This window comes from Clytia hemisphaerica, unplaced genomic scaffold (genome assembly GCF_902728285.1).
Source record: "Clytia hemisphaerica strain Z4C2 unplaced genomic scaffold, Clytia hemisphaerica genome assembly, whole genome shotgun sequence".
Taxonomy (NCBI): Eukaryota; Metazoa; Cnidaria; class Hydrozoa; order Leptothecata; family Clytiidae; genus Clytia; species Clytia hemisphaerica.
The window spans coordinates 87,955-109,522 of NW_027103442.1; the positions used below are offsets into that span (position 1 = coordinate 87,955).

General features: G+C 35.8%; 1 protein-coding gene across 2 annotated transcripts; it reads right to left on the reverse strand.

Moving 5' to 3' along the window:
- Positions 1-9,277: 9,277 nt before the first annotated feature.
- LOC136798155 (uncharacterized) lies at positions 9,278-13,372 on the reverse strand. 2 transcript variants are annotated; one of them, XR_010845354.1, is made up of 3 exons: positions 13,063-13,372; positions 10,484-11,054; positions 9,278-10,183 (listed from the first exon to the last, which is right to left on the reverse strand). XR_010845354.1 is itself a non-coding variant. In XM_067054737.1 (2 exons), the coding sequence occupies exons 1-2, from the start codon at positions 13,353-13,355 to the stop codon at positions 10,592-10,594; spliced, it is 756 nt and encodes a 251-aa protein (XP_066910838.1). In that variant the 5' UTR covers positions 13,356-13,372; the 3' UTR covers positions 9,278-10,591. The 2 variants fall into 2 exon arrangements, 1 of the variants encoding a protein (XP_066910838.1); XM_067054737.1 differs by having other exon boundaries at positions 9,278-11,054.
- Positions 13,373-21,568: the final 8,196 nt, after the last annotated feature.

The following is a 21,568-nucleotide window of genomic DNA, read 5'->3' on the forward strand; positions in this document are numbered from 1 at the left end:
TTGCCCAAAAACACTAGTGTACACTAAGCTTGTAAACTTGTTTCAGTTAAGAAAGGAGACTTTTAAAAAGATTGATCAAAATCTGCCTTTGCCCTTCAAAAAGTGAGCAATTTCTGTCTTGGTGCCATAATTCTGCAAACTGGCATACTTACAAATTGAAAGAGCTACCATTGGTAGGTTCCATTACTGTCATTACTATCATAGCAGAAAAAGACCAGGACTCCTGGTAGTTAAAAAATGAGTTGGACAGTTTCCCAAGAAAACACAAGATTTTCTGTTGTACCTTTAGAAAAAAATTCTTTCGTCCCAATCTCATTTCTTTCTAAGAGTAGAAACAATCACACAATGATGCGCCGAACTGGTGTGGGGCGAATCTCACCTCCAGTTATTCCAAGGAAAAGCAGCAAAATTCTGGAAGATAGAAGGGGGTTATCTAAAGATCCCACATTTACTAAAAATAGACAAAAAACGACAAATCTCATAAAGAACGACTAGTTTAGCCGTCCACAACCCCAACCCACTTATAGTTTGTCCACCCCTATAATTATAAATTCATTCCTCTTTGTTTATCACAGAGATTACTGTAATATCAAAATCGCTCATCTAATTTTTATCTGGTACCAGATGTGGAAATATGCTACGACACGCTTTGCTCTGAATGTCGGCCATATTTTAACATCTGGAAGATTTGACTTGACCGCGTTTAAAAATTTTGCAAAAAGTGAATTTTCAATGTTCTCTGTAAAATTACAAAATTGCGCTGTTCTGTTGGCACACAAAAAGTGAAGTTAATCGTTAATAAGATACATGGTTTCAGCCCACTTTTCAGGTGCCCCCATTGAAGCATGGTGCCCCCAACGAGTTAGGTCCCCTTGAGAAATTGCTTTGAGTACCCCTATTCAGCCGATTTTTTTGAATTGACACTTTTTGTTCTTTTGTCATTCCTAAAATCTTAATGATCTTTGCTGTTATGCTATAAGGATGGCGGCTGTAAATCAAAACAATCACATTAGAAAAATATAGCAAAAGATGGCGTGATGGGAAACGAAAGAAAAATTGGATGGGAAACTAGGTGCTGGGGGTAAAAAAATTCAATAATTTGAAATATTTTGAAATATTCGATTTGGAAAATATAACCAGCCCCCAGAGCCTCCATCAAGACAGCTAGGTACCCTTAATGAATAGGTAACCCCAAAGAATTGCAAAACATTAGCCCCCTACTACTAACCTGGCCTAGGTGTCCTTCAGATTTCTGGGGGGGGGGGGGCTGAAACCATGTCTGTCAGATACAAACTACCTATACAGAAGTCTGTAAACAAGTCTGTAGATTTTTCTAAAGACAAAATTACTCTGTTTTGTACACATGTTTGTACTGCTACTAGAGACTTTGACTGACTTTGACTGTTGTAGGTCAGTCGGTTGCCTTCAGTTGTCTGGCGGTCAACAGTTGTTTTAATAGGACCGCACAAGATTATACCAACATAAAAGTTACTGAAAAAGCATAAGGAACATATCTGTTACTGTTTCTTTATGATCTTTGAGTTCGGCTTTGAGAAAATATTCAGTAAACATCAGTCACCTACACAAACAAAAAAGAATCAACATTTCTGTGTATAAAATTTCTGTTTCTATTTCTATTTCTATTTGGTTGAGTCGCTATAAACACTTTCAATTAGCGCCCTGTCAGCACCTTGAACTGACTACCCAATTCCCCTCACATGGCATGGGTTGACCCGGGTGAAGGTTCATTTACTTGCCAAGTGAACCGCTGCGAGTGGGAATCAAACCTCAGTCACCTGTGCAGCAACCAAGGTCAATGACCACTATACCGCAGCGCCTAAAACACTCTTGAAAAAGTTGGTACATTTACAGAAATTACACTAAATACTAAGTAATACTAAGAAAGTATAAAGACATTTATATTGTTAAAAATCCACCAAAACAAACCAAAAAACAGCCAAAATCTAACAAAAGTTCTTCACTACTTGCCCTTCTTGAATCCAAAATTTGCTTTGTCATTGAAGCGCTGAAACTATAAAATTAGTAGTTTTTGAGGCCGACCCCAAAAAATTATTTGTTTCCGGTCCACCGGGTGATGAAAAAAAAATTCATGCAGGCGGTCGGGAAAATTTTTTGGTCCTTTCCATGATTTCTAATAAAAAAATTAGGAAGAAAAAAATCATCTGTCTGGCTGTTAGTGTTGCCCCACATTCTGTCTTTATATTTTTTCTTTCTTTCACTGAAAGAAATGTGTTGCTATTAATTACAAAAAGCTGTACTTTGTGATTTTTTTTTCTAAGAATCAACTAACTTTTCATTCTAATAAATTAATTTAATATGCATAACACTATTTATTTGATCTTTAACGTCCAGAAAGCATGCTAAATAAACAAACTTTTTGAAGAGTGTTATATAGGAACGATGTAAGTAAAGGTTTTTATAAAGAAAGTTTCATCTGTTATCTATTTGGTTCTTATGAAGAAAAAAAATCCGGCCGGGTGACGACAAACCAGAAACAAAAATTTTTAGGGTCAGCCTGACGGTCGGCACAGCAGAGATTGTTGTGCTAAATTTTTGTTCAGTTGGGACCAACAAAATTCTTTGAGCAAGCGAAGATATAGCCATTGAACCCGACTGTTGTCAGCACATCAAAGGGCCACTACTAAACCTCTCGGACAGGCTAGCTCTAAAGCTCTAAAACAGCATCTAATAACATGAAAACCAGAATATGATTCTTCAATGGGAATCAAAACTATAAAGTGCACTTACAAACAGCAATTTGTCAGATCTAACAAAATTAATAACCGCACTGTCATCATTGACAATAAAACAAACGATTTTCTGTCATGAGCCTTGTGTAAACATTCCAACAACTTCCATCGAAATGATCTATCATAGCTCAGTCTACCATTTTTAGCGCGGTCCGATGATTGAGCCGATAACACTCCTCGAGCTCCAGCGCGGGTGAAAAACTTCAATCTGTCAATCATTTTCTCAAGCGAAGAGTACGCAAAGCGATTCTAGCTTTACGATAGTGCCGCAGATCATCAATGGATAGTATTCAATTATCATTATCCCTTTATTTTCATTCCTAGAACTTTTGCAAAAAAAAGGAAAAATACAAAATTTGTATTTTTTACTGCTCTATCAGTGTAGCTGGAACCTCGATATTCCAGGATTAGAAAAAGCTATACCTGTTATCTTTTTTCTTTAAAGAATCAACTAGCCATCAACATCGATAAATTACACACATTTACTCAGTAACTTTTAAAAATATCTGCCATTATGACTTTCTTGAAGCCGTTCCGAAATGAACCAATCGGGTTATGTATCGAAATTCCTATGGGAGTTCTTTTCCGAAATTTGTAAAATAGCTAAGTCAGCAAAAAAAATTTTCCCGGGGGTTTGAGGAAAAACAGAACTGCAATCATTTGCTTTTTATTTAACCAAATATTTAAATTTGGGCTCAAAAATACTTAAATAAATAAGTTAATAATATTCAATATACTATTTGTATCCCTCAGAAAATAAACACTTACAGAAGAACGACATCGTTTATCATTTGGAATACCCCCGTATTTGGACCATTCTATTGTGGGCGCAAAATAGGGCTGAAACTAAGTAGCACCTTCAGTGCAAGATTGCCGCCTCATCTTTATTCGCCCGCGCGAGAATGCGAGCTAATCATTTTTTTCTCGCGCGCTCAAGGGGAAAAGGAAAGTGATCGATATTCTTTAAAGGAAAAACGTCAGAAACAAACCCAAAGACCAAAAGATGTATTTTGTTGTTGAGAATCGATCCTGTGAAGATGAAAAAATTTCTGCTTTGCGTTTTTTTTGGAATGCTGAAAAACTCTGTAATTTCAATCTTCCTTTAAGGTAAAGAGGTTGCGAGATTTGAGTTAGCGAGGCAAAAATCGCTAAAAAGCTGGTAAAATCGTAATCCTCAAAAATCGAAGTTCCATCCTCACCAGTCCTCTCTGTCTATTGACATACAGAATTTGAAAGATCTTCTATGTGACGTTTTTTTGTAAACTTCAAAAAACTGATTTTTGTCCCGCCTTTGCGGGACTTTGGCTTAAAGTGCTTGAGTGCAGCATAGGGAACAAAGTCCAAACACGCGTTTCCCGTAATTTTTGTATGAAGAGTTAGGTCTATACTGTCCGATGGTATATTGGTTCACCCCTTTAGAGCTTTAGCGTGGGCGGCCGCCAATACACCATCGGAATATCAGATAAATCTAATTTCCCGTAATTTTTGTATGAAGAGTTAGGTCTATACTGTCCGATGGTATATTGGTTCACCCCTTTAGAGCTTTAGCTTGATGGCGGCCGCCAATACGCCATCGGAATATCAGATAAATCTAATTTGGACTACCCTTTTTTAGAGATGAGAATAATATGAAAGATTATAAAAAATCCCTTGATAATAATTCTTCCCGTAACTGCTCTAACTTGGTACGATTGGTCGAAACATGGGACTGGTTGGTTGATATCTGGTCTGCATTTTCACTTACTGTTAAATCTCTTTGACAACAAATTTGTTTTTGTGTATTTTTTAATACGCCGTTCATTAAGTCAAATCAAATGACTTTGGAGGTTCGGTGAAATGGTGGCCGAATTGCTGTCCCATGTTGCGTCAGATAGTCCCAAGTTAGAGCAGTTGAGGGTAGATGGTAATTTCATTCATTTTCTAAAGTTATTTATGGTCCTACTTTGAAATATTTTTGATACAGCTTATTTGGCAGTGTAATACAGTGTAGCTGGAGCCTCGATATTCCAGGATTAGAAAAAGCTATACTGTACCTGTTATCTTTTTTCTTTAAAGAATCAACAAGCCATCAACATCGATAAATTCCACACTATATTTCCTCAGAAACTTTTAAAATCATCTGCCATTATGACTTTCTTGAAGCCGTTCTGAAATGAACCAATCGGGTTATGTATCGGAATTCCTATGGGAGTTCTTTTCCGAAATTTGTAAAATAGCTAAGTCGGCCAAAAAACTTTTCCCGGGGGTTTGAGTAAAAACAGAACTGATATCATTTGTTTTTTATTTAACCAGATATTTAAATTGGGGCTCATAAATACTTAAATAAATACCGTGAGTGGTCCTAAATCCGACAGCCCTGCCTAATTCCGACCCCCCAAATAAAGGTTATGAAAAAAAATTATATGTTTACAAACACTCCTTCTCCAAGTTGAACAAGAAACTATTGCAAGAATTCTCAAAACAAATTCAAAACATCTAACAAGATGGCTATAATGTCAAAATGTCAACAAGTAATTAAAAATTGTGAGTTGTAAAAATTCTGAATGTAATTATATACCTTTTATTGTCATTTATGATGTTTGACATATTGCAAAAAAAATTATGTTTCGTATAAGAAGCAATTATTATTAATTATTTGGTTCAACTGGTTTACTGTATCAAATTTTCCAGTTTAGTTGACACTTTGGTATTTTCTTTGTGTCACAGCAAAAGGTTTTTTTATTTTAGTTTGTATCTTTGAAAGACCACGTCGGATTTAGGCAGGGCTGTCGGATTTAGGACCACTCACGGTAAGTTAATAATATTCAATATACTATTTGTATCTCTTAGAAAATAATCACTTACAGAACGACATTGTTTATCATTTGGAATACCCCTGTATTTGGACCATTCTATTGTGGGCGCAAAATAGGGCGGAAACTAAGTAGCACCCTCAGTGCAAGATTGCCGTCTCATCTTTATTCGCAGCGCGCGAGAATGCGAGCTAATTTTTTCTCCCGCGCTCAAGGGGAAAAGGAAAGTGATCGATATTCTTTGAAGGAAAAACGTCAGAAACAAACCCAAAGACCAAAAGATGTATTTTGTTGTTGAGAATCGATCCTGTGAAGATGAAAAAATTTTTGCTTTGCATTTTTTTCGGAACACTGAAAAACTCTAATTTCGATCTTCCTTTAAGGTAGAGAGGTTGCAAGATTTGGGTTAGCGAGGCAAAAATTGCTAAAAAGCTGGTAAAATGGTAATCCTCAAAAATCGAAGTTCCAGCCTCACTGTAATATCACAGCCTATACTAGAATTGAAATCCAAAGTTTGAAGTTAGAACTCCTTGCAAGTAATCCGGCAGAGTGATTTTAAAAATAGCGGAAAGATTCTCAAGAAAAGTGACAAGAATCTTACCATAACTTGGTCTAATGTCAACACCCCTCCTTTAATTCCGACACCCTTTTTATCAGCTGAAATTTATAGAAACGTTGAAACTGTTTTTCTTTGCTTAGTGGTCAGAGAGGAATTAATCCTTTTCCAATCAGTGATTCAAGCTTTCATATTATTCCTTTCTCTAAACTAAATAAAGAAGCGTGTCGGAATATTAGACAAGGGATGTTGATATTTATAGACCAACTTTACAGTATAAATGCGGAAATGAGAATCTTATAGTTATACAAAATGACCGTATTTCTTGCAGTAATAACATAACCAGACGATCTCAATCGAACGGAATCGACGATCGAACCAATCGAACCGAATCGAACGCAATCGACCGATTGAAATTCGATTGTCGAACGCAATCGAATCTCAATCGAATGTTAAAATTCTGGGTAATATTCGATTGGTTCGATTGTTGTTCCACTGGTTCGATCGTCGATTCCATTCGATTGAGATCGTCTGGACATAAGTAATGGTGAAAAAAGCCAGAAGCAAAAAGTAATCTAGCAGAGCAATATAGACATTTTAAAGCAACAAAAGAAGAAAGGGGGCTGAACAACTAAAACAAAATAAAGACTGCGGAAGAATAAACCCTGCTGACTGTCCGACGATTCAAAATGAGGATTACTTGGATCATGTGCAAGCTTCTTTCCAACATAACAACACAACATGAGGGGTCAATCTCTTGATAGCAACCATCAAAAAGAAAAAATCAAATTATGAGATGAGAAGTGCTCAAAAACACTGTCTACAAATTCCAAAAGAAAGTGTCACGAAAAAAGTTTACGCGACCGAAAAAATAATAAACCTTTCTTGTTGACGCCCAGAATACCGCCCGGGACGCAATAGGCGGTGAAAATGCACAATTCCCGCCCTAGCCTTTGATATGGAAAAAAAGAACAAACAGGCAGAGACGACAGAGGGGATTCACTTACTCTCGGGTACCTTATAGCCGCCCCCCCTGCTAATTAATTTTTCGAAAATTTTCCACCCAGGACATTCATTCATTCCAACCCTCCTCCACTTATTAAGTTTTGTAGATTATTTCCAGCCCCCCCCCCGGCTATAGAGGTACCCGAGTGTAGGCAAATGAAGGCACGGTAACCGTGTCGCTGGTCAGGATCACTTTTTCAAGCTCTGAAAATATCTGACAGGGTGGCGAATACAGTAAATTTTGAAAGTTTTATCTGAATGGGGGCAGCAGGGTCGACTTTGTCATTTCTCAGGCATTTTAAGGCCTGTCCAAATTTTCCGTAATTTTTAAACACCAATAGCACTCGCCAAGAGGTGTTCATTCATACCTTTTTGGAAGCGTATCAGGGTGTAGAATATGAAAAGTGATGTTCGATAATTGTTTTGTTTGCCTAAAAAAAGATATATGAAAAAATATTGCAAAAAATGTCAAAATGCTGACGTGAGCAAAACTTATTTTTTAAATAACTTTTGATTGGCTTAATTTTAGATGCTGAAATTTTGCACAATGCAAGAGAATATTGAAAAGCACATTTTGGATAAATTTTTTTTTCGAAATTTGATGACGTCAGCAAAATTTCAAAATATTTTTTGATTTATAATGTGCCTATTCATAATGTCCTACTTTGGTTAAACAGTCAAGTACTATTGCAAACTAGGAGGAATGCGTGTATTTCGCTTAAATAGGATGATTTATCCTAAATAAGATAAAATCGATAGCTTAGTTAGGAGAAATAGCAGAAAAAGTTGATTTTCTGAACAACTTCAGAGATCCGCGTCTTTTTAACTCTCTGAATCAATTATACTCATAAAGAAGATCATGTTAGGCCAAATGTTAGCTTCTTATCAGCGCGGAGTGAAAAAATATAAAACATTTATCCTATTTTGGATAAAATATACAAATTAGGAGAAATAATGCTTTTGTTACACGCTTTGCCGCATGAAAAATATGAGCGTGAATGAAAAGTGTCGAAGGACGAGAAAGTCTGGAAAGTGTTCATTCTCCTTGACACAAACCACACAAACGTAAATTGCGCAAATGTGTCTACTACAATAGAATAAGTTTATTTATTTCTAAGTTTCTATTTCTTCAAAACATCGTTACGAGCAAAGTTTTTACTAAGAGAGTTTGATGCATAAAATCTGAAGTTTGTCAAAAGTTGAATAACTTCTGAACGCACGCTGCCTGATGGATCAGACTTCACAAGCATACTATACTGGCTCCAAATTTCTTAAATTTATGCAAAGCTTGACGCGGATCTCTGAATTTGTTCAGAAAATCAACTTTTTCTGCTATTTCTCCTAACTAAGCTATCGATTTTATCTTATTTAGGATAAAATCATCCTATTTAAGCGAAATACACGCATTTCTCCTAGTTTGCAATAGTACTTGACTGTTAAAATTTCAACATCTAAAGTTAAGCCAATCAAAAATTATTCAAAAAATAAGTTTTGCTGACGTCAGCATTTTTACATTTTTTGCATTATTTTTTCATATATCTTTATTTAGGCAAGCAAAACAATTATTGAAAAGTACTTTTCATATTCTAAACCCTAATACGCTTCCAAAAAGGTATGAATGAACACCTCTTGGCGAGTGCTATTGGTGTTTAAAAATTACAAAAAATTTGGACTCACCTTAAAATGCCTGAGTTCTCACCACTTTGACTTTATACCAAGTGTGGGTTTTAGAAAAATTGTAATTTTGCATAAAATATAAAGGGTCCAAATTTCGTCTGCTTAGGTCCATATTTTCAACTACATGTTTTTTTTATAAGCATACAAAAATCCGAAAACAGGCTCAGAGATGCTTAGGTCGAAAGCTTAATAAGGCTGAAAAAATGCTTGAGGGATGCTTATATCCAAAGCAAAAATTCAGGGAAATACTGAAAATCCGTAAAATTCCAGCCAAAAAAGCCTAAATCAGGAAAAAAACATATTTCGTAGGCTCAAGTAATGCTTGCCATATGCTTAATTTTCCCCATATCTGAGCCTATATATGCTTACAAGTGCAATGCTTATAAAAAAAACATGTATTTCCTGTCATAGTCCGATTTTTACTAGAACTACAATATCTTAAGGAAAGCATACCGCCAAAGAAAACACGAGTAAGGTTGAAAAGGTCACACTTGTCTATATTTACATTGAATCATTGAATAAAACTAAACATACTGACAGAAATAATGTACATATAATATATACAATTCGTCATAAATACAAAGTTTACAAAGCAACGGCTTCATTTGTCAGATAAAAAAATATCTCGGAATACACTGTATGAAATATGGAAGCTCGAAGCGAATCTTTAACCTTTCTCAGGCATAAGAAAAAGTGGTGAAGCCTTTAAAATGTGCAACGTATCTTTAAGGACGGGTTGAATCTAGCGATTTCTTTGTTTTCGAGTGGCACATCTTTGAAAATCTGGCAGTAAGTTTTACTTTCAATCCGGCATTTGTGTGAAATTCACGCGGACCGCGCTAGGCAGCGCAACTTAGCAGGTAGGATTTAATGACTTCAAATCCTACCAAGGAGGAATTCACTTTTACCCCTTCGTGCTTCTATTTCATTGGTTTAATCGGTAACATCATTCGGCAAATTCAAAAATGGATCAATAAGGAAACATAGGATTGCCGAGGTTATGACACGACTTATACGTTTATTTTATTATTTACTTATACAACTTATTTAAAAAAAACTCATGTGAACTTTATACTGAAGAGAAATCTTCAAATTTCTTGAGATGCATAGATACCAAAACAGGCCCCTAGCAGTTGGCGTGAAAATAAAGTACAGGCGTGATTTCTGAAAAAAATTCGCGTGACTTTAGGGTCCACTGAGAGGGCCTTATTGGGTCATTCCATTAAAATTCCATACAGGGGGTGGACGAACCTTTTCAAGTCTACAAACATTTCTTGGAAATTTAAATTGCCTTTAAATTGGCAAAATTTGAAGAAAAAAACTTGGAAAATTTATTTTCATACCTTGAAGTGACGGTGGACGAACTAAAGCCAGTGTTTCCCCTGGAAAATTTAATATAATTTGTTACCTCTGGAAAAATGAAAAAAGACACTTTTAGACCCCCTGTAATCTCTGCTTGATTAACCTTTGGGAATGTTCTTCCATCCCCAGTATAGATATAAAATTGAATGGCCTATTAGGCACGATTCGCATTTTCGAGCATTTACATTTTTGATAAAAAATGTGAAAACTGGAAATTTAATTTTATCCATTTCTTGACGTTTACATTTTTGTATCTATTTGAAGACTATATGGACGAAGCTTAGTTCCATCTTCATAAAACTTAAATTTCTCCAAATTACCTGAAAAGAATTAAGGCAGTCATATTCTTTGTATTGATTTGGTTTGAAACGTTGTTCGATTCAGGTTAACATCTTAAATCCGCATTTAGTTTACATACCATTTTACCATCAAGTGTACGAAGAGCCTAAGTCATACTTTCGATACATATAAAACAAATAATCATTATCTAATTCATTTTCATTGTCAGTATCATTCCCATAAAAATCTTCATCGAAATCAAGTCCAAAATCCGTACACGGTTTTTCCGTAATGAAATTCTCTTCTTCGTAAAAGTCTTTTAGGTCTGGTTTGGTATCAATTTTCTTTTTCCGAGGTTTATATAGAGTTTTCCGCTGAACAGCTATCGATTTTAAATCGGGCGAATCGTCTTTAATCGATGTTAAATTCGTATATTTTTGATCGTGCAGTTTATAGTTTAATAGACATGTCATTTCTTCGTTTATACGCGTATTGAAACTATCTGACAGTTCGATTTCCTTTAATGTCTTTTCGTAATCGAATTCTTGATTCACGCATGCGTCGAGTTGCTTTTTCAATAGATTGGTCGTGTGTAAGGTTGGGTTTGCCAGACTGTTTAAAATAAAAAGAACATCGTAAAATTGCTATATGATAAATATGACTTGGTAAAATACTGACGAGAAAAATTTTAACTGACCATATCGTCTTGCACATGACTAAAATAAGTGTCTTAGAAAATTAAAAATCTTGCATTTCTATTATTATGTGGTATGAAATTGGCCTTTTTTTCGAATGAAATCATTTATTACTCCTCTGTTTGAAAAGTGCCTAATTTCTAAAAATTAAAGTCACAGTATAAATATTGATTTTGTAAGGCATTAATTATTAGATCGAACTATTAGTCAAGTGAACGACGATACACAAGAACCCTTATTTGACACTTTTTTAGCCTTATTTATACAATGTTAGGTTAATGAAGGCCAACCCACATACATTTTTAACAGCCCCAAATTGTCCCATTTGAGAAATAGGCCCCTTCAGCTAACAATGTCTTATAAACCTTACTCCATAATTCGAAATTTACTTAAATCGAACAAATTTGCGTTCCTCGTGCGTGTTCAAGTTATGAAGAATCCCCTGTATAAATTACAAGGCATAGCATCTTTGTACCTGGCCGACCCTGTCGTCTACACAAGTCACACGGCCGCTAATTTCCCCCCAAACCACCCTGGCGGCTTTAAGCTCCAAACATATATATATCCCCGCGTTTACTATCCCTCTAACGTGCGAGAGTATCGTCTACTTCCCAGCTAACTCACAACATTGGTTCAACGTTCATCTAACGTTATAATGGACGTTGTGAACATTAGATTAACGTTGAAACAGCGTTGTGTGTCAGCTGGGTTAGTATACTTCGGAGAATATGTGTCACCACAAAAGAATGTTACAAAAAACAGGCGTTTTGTTGTCGAGAGCAAAACCACACGTAAACAAATACAAACATCCGAAAGAAAATAAAAAGTACAAGCTGGCATTTTGACACGAAAAGGTAAAGTAAAGAAGGTAAGGTAATACAGTTGACGTTCTCTAATTCGATTTCTAAGGGGAATCGGATTTCATCGACTAGGGGAGTGTATCAAATGGTAGGACCTCGTTTATGAGAGTTTCTTGTTGGAGGTGATTCTCAATATTATCGAATAATGGAGTGTATAGAATAGTAGAACGTCGAATTATTGTTGAGTGCGGCAATATTCATTTATGAAACATAGCTGGATAAAAATGTATAAAAAGCATCGTCAAAGCACGGAGCTCGCTCAATAGACTGACATTTAAGATAAAGTCAAACCTTCCTGGCCGACTCAAGAATACTCAATATTTCGATTCTTAAGTTTGAGTAGTCATTTTGGTTCGTTCTTCACATCTTTAAAGAGTAACAGCTCAACTCCATCGTCAGATATTAAACATAGTAAAAAGTTTGGTAATCTTCTATACTTTTTTATAACATCTTTGATTCACGGTAATATCACGGTAGAAATTTCATTGTCATGTTAAAGAATAATTTGTTTTATTCAAATCAAAACCTCTATTGGCAAACAAATATTTTTCCAAGCCCAACCTAACCAGAGTTTTTGAAAGTCTTAAAACTCGATTTTTTCAGAACCTGTAACATTTAAATCTTCCATTTTAATAAAAAGCCATTCAAATGCATTTAAAAAATTAAAAAGTGATTGGTAAGGTCCGAAAAAATCGGACGTACAATTCTATATCCTCCTCCTTGTGAAAGCACCCAACTAGAAACATTTTATCAACTTATTTGAATTTCGTCAACGGCGATATTAATAGAACAACGCATTCGTTCTTCTAGAGATTGCTACCGATCCAAACAAGAAACTGCTGTTATGGTATCCAAAACATGGTGTGACACTAACCTCGTAGGCTCTTTTTTGATTAGATAGTCGATTGATCCTAACATTGCATCTGACACTAGACTCGAGTAACTAAGCATCCCTCATTCGAGTAACTAAAGCATCCCTCACAGTAATGATGGGCAAAGATTTGGGCTAAGCTAAGATATGTGAGAAATAATACACATAGAATATGCAACTGAAATTTGCTTTACCTGTTTTCCTGTATCGACTCTGATGGATAATTATTCACAATAAATTCCACTTTCTTCTTTGAAGTTGTTCTTCTACTGTTTCCACTCTCTGTTTTTTTCGGGAGTGAAACCTTCTTGGCTGGTTTGACTTTGACAGGTGTTATATCCAAGCTATTATCAACTCGATAATCAACCTTCACAGTAGGTAAACTTGGAACAGGTGGCTTGGAAGGTTCCAAACTAGCATGTGCAATCATTTTGCTTGTTGTTACTGTTAATTCTTTTAAATATTTTGCCTGAAACATTAAAAACATAAGTGAATCAGTTAAAAGAGCTTGAAGCACAGACTGGTGATAAATACGACTAAATTCTATGAGAAGTACTATTTTTAATCACACAGCATAAATCTAGATTTAAAGGTACATACAATACAATTTCTGTATAACATTGAAATTTCCAAAACTAAGATTTTTAAGTCACTGATAAGAAGATTTTTCGAAGACAAAACCTGTTAAAATCCAAAACATCATCATATTTTCTTAATTGTACAATCAATGTCATCTAACAAGTTGACACTGATGTTCAATGTCATCTAACAAGTTGACACTGATGTTCAATGTCATCTAACAAGTTGACACTGATGATAAATAGTTTGCGCATTTATTTTCTGTATTATTTATTTTCCCTCTGATAAATTTTGAGAGCTACCCTTAGGTCTTTTGTTTTTGAGTTTTAGAAACTTGACCAGCTCGGTTAGTAAGCTCTATATAAGAGATCTTAAAGAAAGAGCATAATGGCCCTTTCAAGAATTAAAAAAAATTTGCTTTCGTGAAAAGGGCTAAAATTTGCAAAAGTTTCTGCTTGCGAAAGTTTGTAAAGTAGTTGGCTGCTGCCCGTTTTTTAATTGTCTTGGGAACTTGATTGTGGTAACCTTGTTGTTGCAATTATACATCTTGTAGCTATGGCTGATGTTGTTTTTATTGAAAGCTTGATTTCCTAGTGTGACAAAGTTAACTGTTTATTTTGGGCCTATTTGTTTCACTTACTATAAATGCTGTAGATGCTATTTGCTAAAAGTGCTATGAAATTCCATGAAAACTTTGAAAATAATAGTAAATAGGTAGGTGATAACTACTATCCGTATATCTAACACTCCTTCTACTCTTTTTCCTTTCCTATCTTTCTTCTGTATCTTTGCTTCTACTGACTGTTTGAGACTTAGTTTCTCATTTCTGACTAAGTTATGATACCTGTCAATCATTTTTCGACCAATCAAATCATCGCACCGGGTCGGATTCGAACCACCACTAAAGAAAGACCTTCGGATTCGGAAGCCAACACGCTATCCGTTGAGCCACACTCGCACAGCAGAAGACGAAATTTGGAAATACTTATAGAATGACAAAAAAGACGGGGGTAATGTTATTATAATATGGGTAAAAGTACCCCTTTTTTAACCTGACTGAAATTCGAGCCGTTACTAGCAACCCTGCGGGGCCCAAGGCGCCGAGTATGCACCCGGCACAGTGACAAGCCGTTACTAGCAACCCTGACCCTACCTAACTGTTAATGACCCACTACCCCCTGAAAACGGAATTACGGATAGGAAAAAAAAAAATCGTGTTAGATCTACGGATAGTCAATATCACTTTCCTAGTAAATATTGCAAGTTTTGTTGTCTGCCATCTTTATGATCCCTGGTTGTACTTTGAATTTTGAAAAGTAATTTTCAATCCACTGTTTATTTACGGTTGTGTGACCACCATCCCGCCATTATGAAAACAACTGCTATTTTGATTTCAGATATAGACCCGTGCGTGGAGCAAGCTACAGTTTCAGCTCTTCACTTCTCTAATTTTATTGGTTTAAAATCGGCAATCAGGCTAAGAAAGTATCATCCAGTCTAATTTTAGATGCAATTTTTACTGTGAAGAAATTGCAAACTTTGCTTTGCTTGCAGAAGGTTGATGTTTTTACTATTTTTGCTAAAAGGGAGTTTGCAAGTTTATTTACAAAAAGTGCTACAGATCTGGACAGAAAAAATTGAATCGAGTGCACTTGTAGTAAACATAGCAAAAATAGTGATGAAACAAATAGGCCCTTTGTATGATTTTTCTTGCAAAAAGAAAAGAGTCTGGTGTTCCAAGTAAACACTGACAGCTTGGTAAAATTCGGGTAATTTTCATCAGTGGAGGGAAACTTGCATAGCCATCAAATGAATGACCAATCAAAGCAGCAAAATTTCAAAACAAATGTAACAGCAGAGTTTGCACCCTCCCCCCTTCAGTGTAGGTGGAACTTCCAGGATATTCCAGGATTATAATTTTACCAGCTTCTTAGCAATTTTTGCCTCGCTGACCCAAATCTGGCAACCTCTTTACCTTAAGGAAGATCAAAATTAGACTTTTTCAGCGTTAAAGTCGAATACATATTTAGAGCAAATATACCCTTAGTTGTACAGTCAAGAACAAGTGCAAGTTAGGATACCTTCGGCAATCTCTCCTACTTAGGAGAGTATCTTAAATTGGATACAAAAGAGTATCTAAAATAGCAATCAACATCCTAGTTTGGATACTAAAAACCAAAAAACCTGTATTTTTCACCAACCAGAGACTTTTTGATAAATAACGAGATTACTCACGGGGATTTTTTGACCCGCATTCCGCGCGATCGTGTTTAATCGCCCGCGCGTGTACGCTCTGTGAATTCTGTCTGCTGTATATGGGTACTGTATGCAAGAAAAATCTCCTCTCCTCAGTCTTAAGGAGATTGGAGAGTGTCCTAACCCCCCAGATGGAAATTCTAATTTTACAGGCACTAGCAGAGTTTACTAACCCCGTTTGCTGCAGTTCCACTAAAGAGTCCTGAAAATCCCCTGAAAATCTCGATGAGTAATGGGCTCCCGCCATGTTGGAAATGATCTAAAATCATTTGAAGAAGTTAATACCTTGACAGGGTAAATAAAATTACACAGGTCATGCCAAATAAAAGTATGACGTACATAGTGTTAATCATTGTCCTCCAATCTATCACATCCTGAGTGGCTGAGAGGATATGGCGGTGAGATTACAAAATTGAAAGCCATTTTTGAGAGTTCGAATCCTATACGGTGCGTTGAAGTTTGTGTTATTTTGTCAGCATTGACCAAACTTTTTCTGGTTTTATGAGCTCTTAGTGATGTTTTTGAAAATTCCCGTTATAATTTTAAGAAACTAAAATTTTCCAAGTAGTGTCACCTCAGTGCAGTTTGACTCAAGTACAGTATTTTAAAATGGATCAGGTTGGTTAGCGGGTGGAGTGTCAAGAGTCAAGAGTCAAGAGTCATGTCTTTCCCTTCTCTTGAAAATCCAATATTCAAAAACTTTCAACTAAAAAAAATGCATAAAAATAGACTTTCGTCTTTTTTTATTATCTTACAAACACTTTTTTCAGAAACCACAAGTCAAGTCAAGTCAAGAGTCATGTCTTTCCCTTCTCTTGAAAATCCAATATTCAAAAACTTTCAACTAAAAAAAATGCATAAAAATAAACTTTCGTCTTTTTTTATTATCTTACAAACACTTTTTTCAGAAACCACAAGTGAATCAAAATGATTCCAAAATGATTAACAAGTCTAAAAAATGATTGACATGTGCTGGTTTGCTTGCGCGGGTTAGAAAATTCCAGTGAGCAATCTCGTTATTTATCAGAATGTAACCAGAGACATCTGCCACAAGTGTTACACGTGAGCCAAATCGCGTATTACGAACAACCTCTAAATTACTGAGTACAGGAGAAAAAAAATCGAAATTCAAAATGGCGGCCAAGCCCACGCTGATAACTATCAAAAATCTTTGTTTTTCAATCAGCTATTGGCAGCTCAATAAATCAATGAAATAATTTGAAATAAAAAAGTAAACAAACCTTGAACCTTTCATGAATCCAAATAAATAAAAGTATTCATCCAGATTCATCTAAAGTGAAGATTACATTTCAAAATAAAACGATTTCCAAACCAACCTAAAGTCAGTGTCTGCCAACTAAAAATTTCTCTGCGGGGTCACTGGCAAGGAGTTACGACTTCAGACTTTAGATTCCAATTATTGTATATGCTGCAACTACACTGCCAAATGATCTGTATTACAAAGACTTCCAAATGGGTCCATAAGTTAAGAAAATGAGATTATCATCTAGCACGGGGTTTTGTTTTTAAAAACAAACTTCAAAATAAAATTGTTAATGAACTTGTTACTTAAAATATCACTTACTTACATAATTAATTTATGATATAACACCCCTTTCTTAAATAAATGGCCTCTTAAAGTCTTTTATGTTTGCTGCAAGAAGGGAGAAAAATTTAATTTGACCCCCGTTTTTTTCTCTCTTTTTCTAGCCATTTCCCTCGTGTTAGTGTAGACACAACTTTAATCCGGGGAAATGAAGCGTTTCCATTGGTCTAAAATCACGGATGGTCACGTGACCAGAATTTTTATCCAGGGAAATGCCGTGGCCGCAATGTTTTGCTTTAGTGAGATTGACCATTTTGTTGTTTCGATTTGAGCGGGCAAAATTTCTGTACAAACCAAAATATGGCTTCGTTGGAATACCGGTTGAAATCACAAGGTTTGCATAGTTTTCAAAACGCGGATCGAAGCAGTAACCTCAAAAATTCAGGTCAAAGGTGTCTGCTCTCCTATTAGACCATGGCCAGGTACCTCAAAACGTTTCACTTTTTTTCAAAATGTCGGTGAATAAACTTTTGATATCTTTCTTGGTCAATTTGAGGGTGCTGATTCAGAATTTGAATGTTACCAAGCTTGAAAACCCGCAGTTTTTACGTAATTTGCGATTTTTTGCGTTTTTAGGCAAAATTGTAAGCCCTGAAAATTCATGATTTTGGCTGGGGGGTCTTCAAAATCAAAAAAGACTTATACAGTAGTATACCACGTGATAGAGCTCTTCAAACTGAGCAAAAAAATGTATTATATCAAAGTCTCAACTTTTCTAGATCAAAAGTTATAGGCGTTTTTGTGGTAAAAAAGTGCTATAATTTTGCATAAATTATGCAGATTGTGGGGAAATACCCTGCTTTCAATCAATTTTTGACCATAAAATCGTCTATAACTTTTGATCTAAAAAAGTTGAGACTTTGATATAATACATTTTTTGGCTCAGTTTGAAGAGCTCTATCACGTGGTATAGGTCTTTTTTGATTTTGAAGACCCCCCAAAAATCACAAATTTTCAGGGCTTACAATTTTGCCTAAAAACGCAAAAAAACGCAAAAAAACGCAAATTACGCAAAAACTGCGGGTTTTCAAGCTTGGTAACATTCAGATTTGGAATCAGCACCCTCAAATTGAGTAAGATTAAGAAACATGTCAAAAAGTTGTTCACAGACATTTTTTTTTATTTTTTATTTTTGAAACAATAACAATCCACTGGCCACGGCCTATATCTAGGACTAGAGCCTTTAAAATAAAGAAGAATGATACCTTGTCTTTTGGAAAGCTACGGTTGCTTTCTTGGACTCTTTTTTAAACCTTTTTAATTCGTGTTTTCTAAAAACTTCATAGTCAGGGAGCAGAGCGCCAAAAAAAATGTCAAAAGTTGTATTTTGGTGACGGATAACCAAAAGCAAGCCAGCACCACATTCGTCGCACCACATTCAACACCACATTCACAGCACCACATTCGGCACTTTCGTTTTCGCTCCAGCACCACATTCGGCAATTCCAGCACCACATTCAACTTTCGATTCAATTTTCATACTGAAGGAGAGTATTCCTATTCTGGAAATTATGATTCCTATCAAGCCTTATCTATTAGCTTCAATTCCAAGCAAAAATGAAGTCTCTATCACCATTTCTCTTCATAGCCTCGCGTTTTAAAGACACCTCGGTAGAGTACCAACAATCCTAATTTTGGTGTTTTGGACTAAAAGTTGTACTGAAGGAGAGTATTCCTATTCTGGAAAGTATGATTCCTATCAAGCTTTATACATTACCTTCCATTTAAAGCCAAAATAAAGTCTCTATCACCATTTCCCTACTCAGTCTCAAGTTGTAAAGACACCTAGGTAGAGTACCGAAATCTCAATTTTGGTATTCTGGCCTTTAAATTGTACAGAAAAAGCATATTCATATCCTGAAAATTATGATTCCTATCAAGCTTTATATATTGTCTTCCATTTAAAGCAAAAATGAAGTCTCTATCACCATTTTCCTACTCAGCCTCACGTTTTAAAGACACCTCGGTAGAGTACCAAATATCTTAATTTTGGTGTTCTGAACTAAAAATTGTACTGAAGGAGAGTATTCCTATCCTGGAAATTATAATTCCTATCAAGCTTTATACATTACCTTCCATTTAAAGCCAAAATAAAGTCTCTATCACCATTTCCCTACTCAGCCTCACGTTTTAACGACACCTCGGTAGAGTACCGAAAATCTCAATTTTGGTATTCTGGCCTTTAAATTGTACAGAAGAAGAGTATTCCTATCCTGGAAATTATGATTTCTATCAAGCTTAATATATTACCTTCCATTTAAAGCCAGAATGAAGTCTCTATCACCATTTCCCTTCACAGCCTCACGTTTTAAAGACACCTCGGTAGAGTACCAAAAATCTCAACTTTGGTGTTTTAGACTAAAAAGTGTACTAAAGGAGAGTTTTCCTATCCTGAAAATTATGATTCCTATCAAGCTTTATATATTTTCTTCCATTTAAACCAAAAATGAAGTCTCTATCACCATTTCCCTACTCAGCCTCACGTTTTAACGACACCTCGGTAGAGTACCGAAAATCTCAATTTTGGTTTTTTGGACTAAAAATTTTGCTGAAGGAGAGCATTCCTATCCTGGATTTTATGATTTCTATCAAGCCTTATCTATAAGCTTCCATTTAAAGCCAAAATGAAGTCTCTATCACCATTTCCCTTCTCAGCCTCACGCTTTAAAGACACCTCGGTAGAGTACCGGAAATGTTTTGCTTTCAAGATTATGAAACACATAGTCGAATGATATTCATAATATTCATAAGAAATGGTTTGAGAATTTGCCGTATTTTTTGTCTAAACACTTCATTTTAATGTTACGTGGTAGTGTTAAAATTTCAAAGCCACCTTACTTTATGGTTATTCGCATATTTTGGATTGTGAGTCGTCTGTGTGACAACGTTTGGGACGCTAGTTATGATATATTTTATGGTTTATGAATTAATTCGAAACTAATTTCACTAGGTCACGTGACCTTTTATATGACTAAATAAGTAGCCTCGCTAGCAAATCATCAAATCAAAAAGTATGTTGACGTTTATTTTAAAGAAATAATTAAAAAAGCAATTATAAGAGCAATAAGCATGGTTGGATGGTTGGTGCTGTCATGAGGGATTTATGTGTAGAAAAAATACGTAGTTGAATGTGAATAAAAATGAATTATGGATGAGATCAATATATCTCAACGAAATGGAAAACTCGAGGGATTCTCAACTAGCGCTCGGCCGAGCAAGACCTGGGACGAATATCACCCAGAGTCACTTGGAGAATCAAGAGTCGCGCGAACATAGACTTCTGCGGATCCCGTCTTAAGGACTAGGTCTGTCAAAGCCTACTTCCGCGATCGATCGCAATTTCCCACCGTTTGGTGATGCGCGAACTATGGTCCTATGCCTGTTTAGCAGATGCCCCCGTAGAGGATGCCTGTGAAATGGACCACGGAAGCCCAGAGCCCTTTTTAGAAGATGCCCGAACCGTAGGTCGGAAGGTAATTACTAGGAGCCAAGTCGCTATCTCGAGATATCGACAACGTCTGGATGCAGACTTATGTATATAGAGAAGTATTAATTTATCGTAAGCTGAATGTTATTTATCTTAATGGAACTATTTATGTGAAACATGTATTGAAGAAAAACTAATGTCTACTTTGATCTACTGTCACTCTGAATTCCACTGTACATTCTTGTCCTCCCCGTCTTCTAACGGCGGGTCAGATCACAAACGCCTCGGGCATAAAAATAAATATTCGCTTATCGCGCCAGGAGAGGACTGCGCAACCTCTCCCGCGCGACAGTGCACAAAGGTGGGCTTCCAAGAAGCCAGTATTCTGTTATATGACCTTTTTCATCTCTGGTATTCGAATCGAAAGAAAAATTACCGTTATTCTGCTATTTGAGACGTCTTCCGGTATTGATCTTTACACAGTAATCTACCGGTATCTTTTCAGACAGACCGGTACAGTAATTCGGTATCGTTGTTCCAGAAAAGGCGAAAAGAGGGGCTTAAAAACAGCCACTGATAACTCATAAAGATGACATACATTATAATTGATGCCTTCATCAATGACTTCATAAAGAAAATGTTTTCACAATTTCAATTTTTTTTATTTTCATGAGACATATTGTACAAACTAACCTCTTTATCTTTTGAACCGAAATTATTAACCGCCGTCCAATCTTCCCGATTTTTTCCCATTTATAAGGAGTCTCTAAGAAAAACAGTTTTGAACTCCTAACATTATTAGGACTGTACAAACACGCAGCACACGGCATAT

Excerpts from the sequence above, each read along its gene's own strand:
- LOC136798155 (XM_067054737.1), bottom strand. The coding sequence starts at position 13,355 with ATGTTTTTAATGTTTCAGGCAAAATATTTAAAAGAATTAACAGTAACA. Across the intron at positions 11,055-13,062 it reads GAGTCGATACAGGAAAACAG|TCTGGCAAACCCAACCTTAC; the intron begins GTAAAGCAAATT and ends TATTTTAAACAG.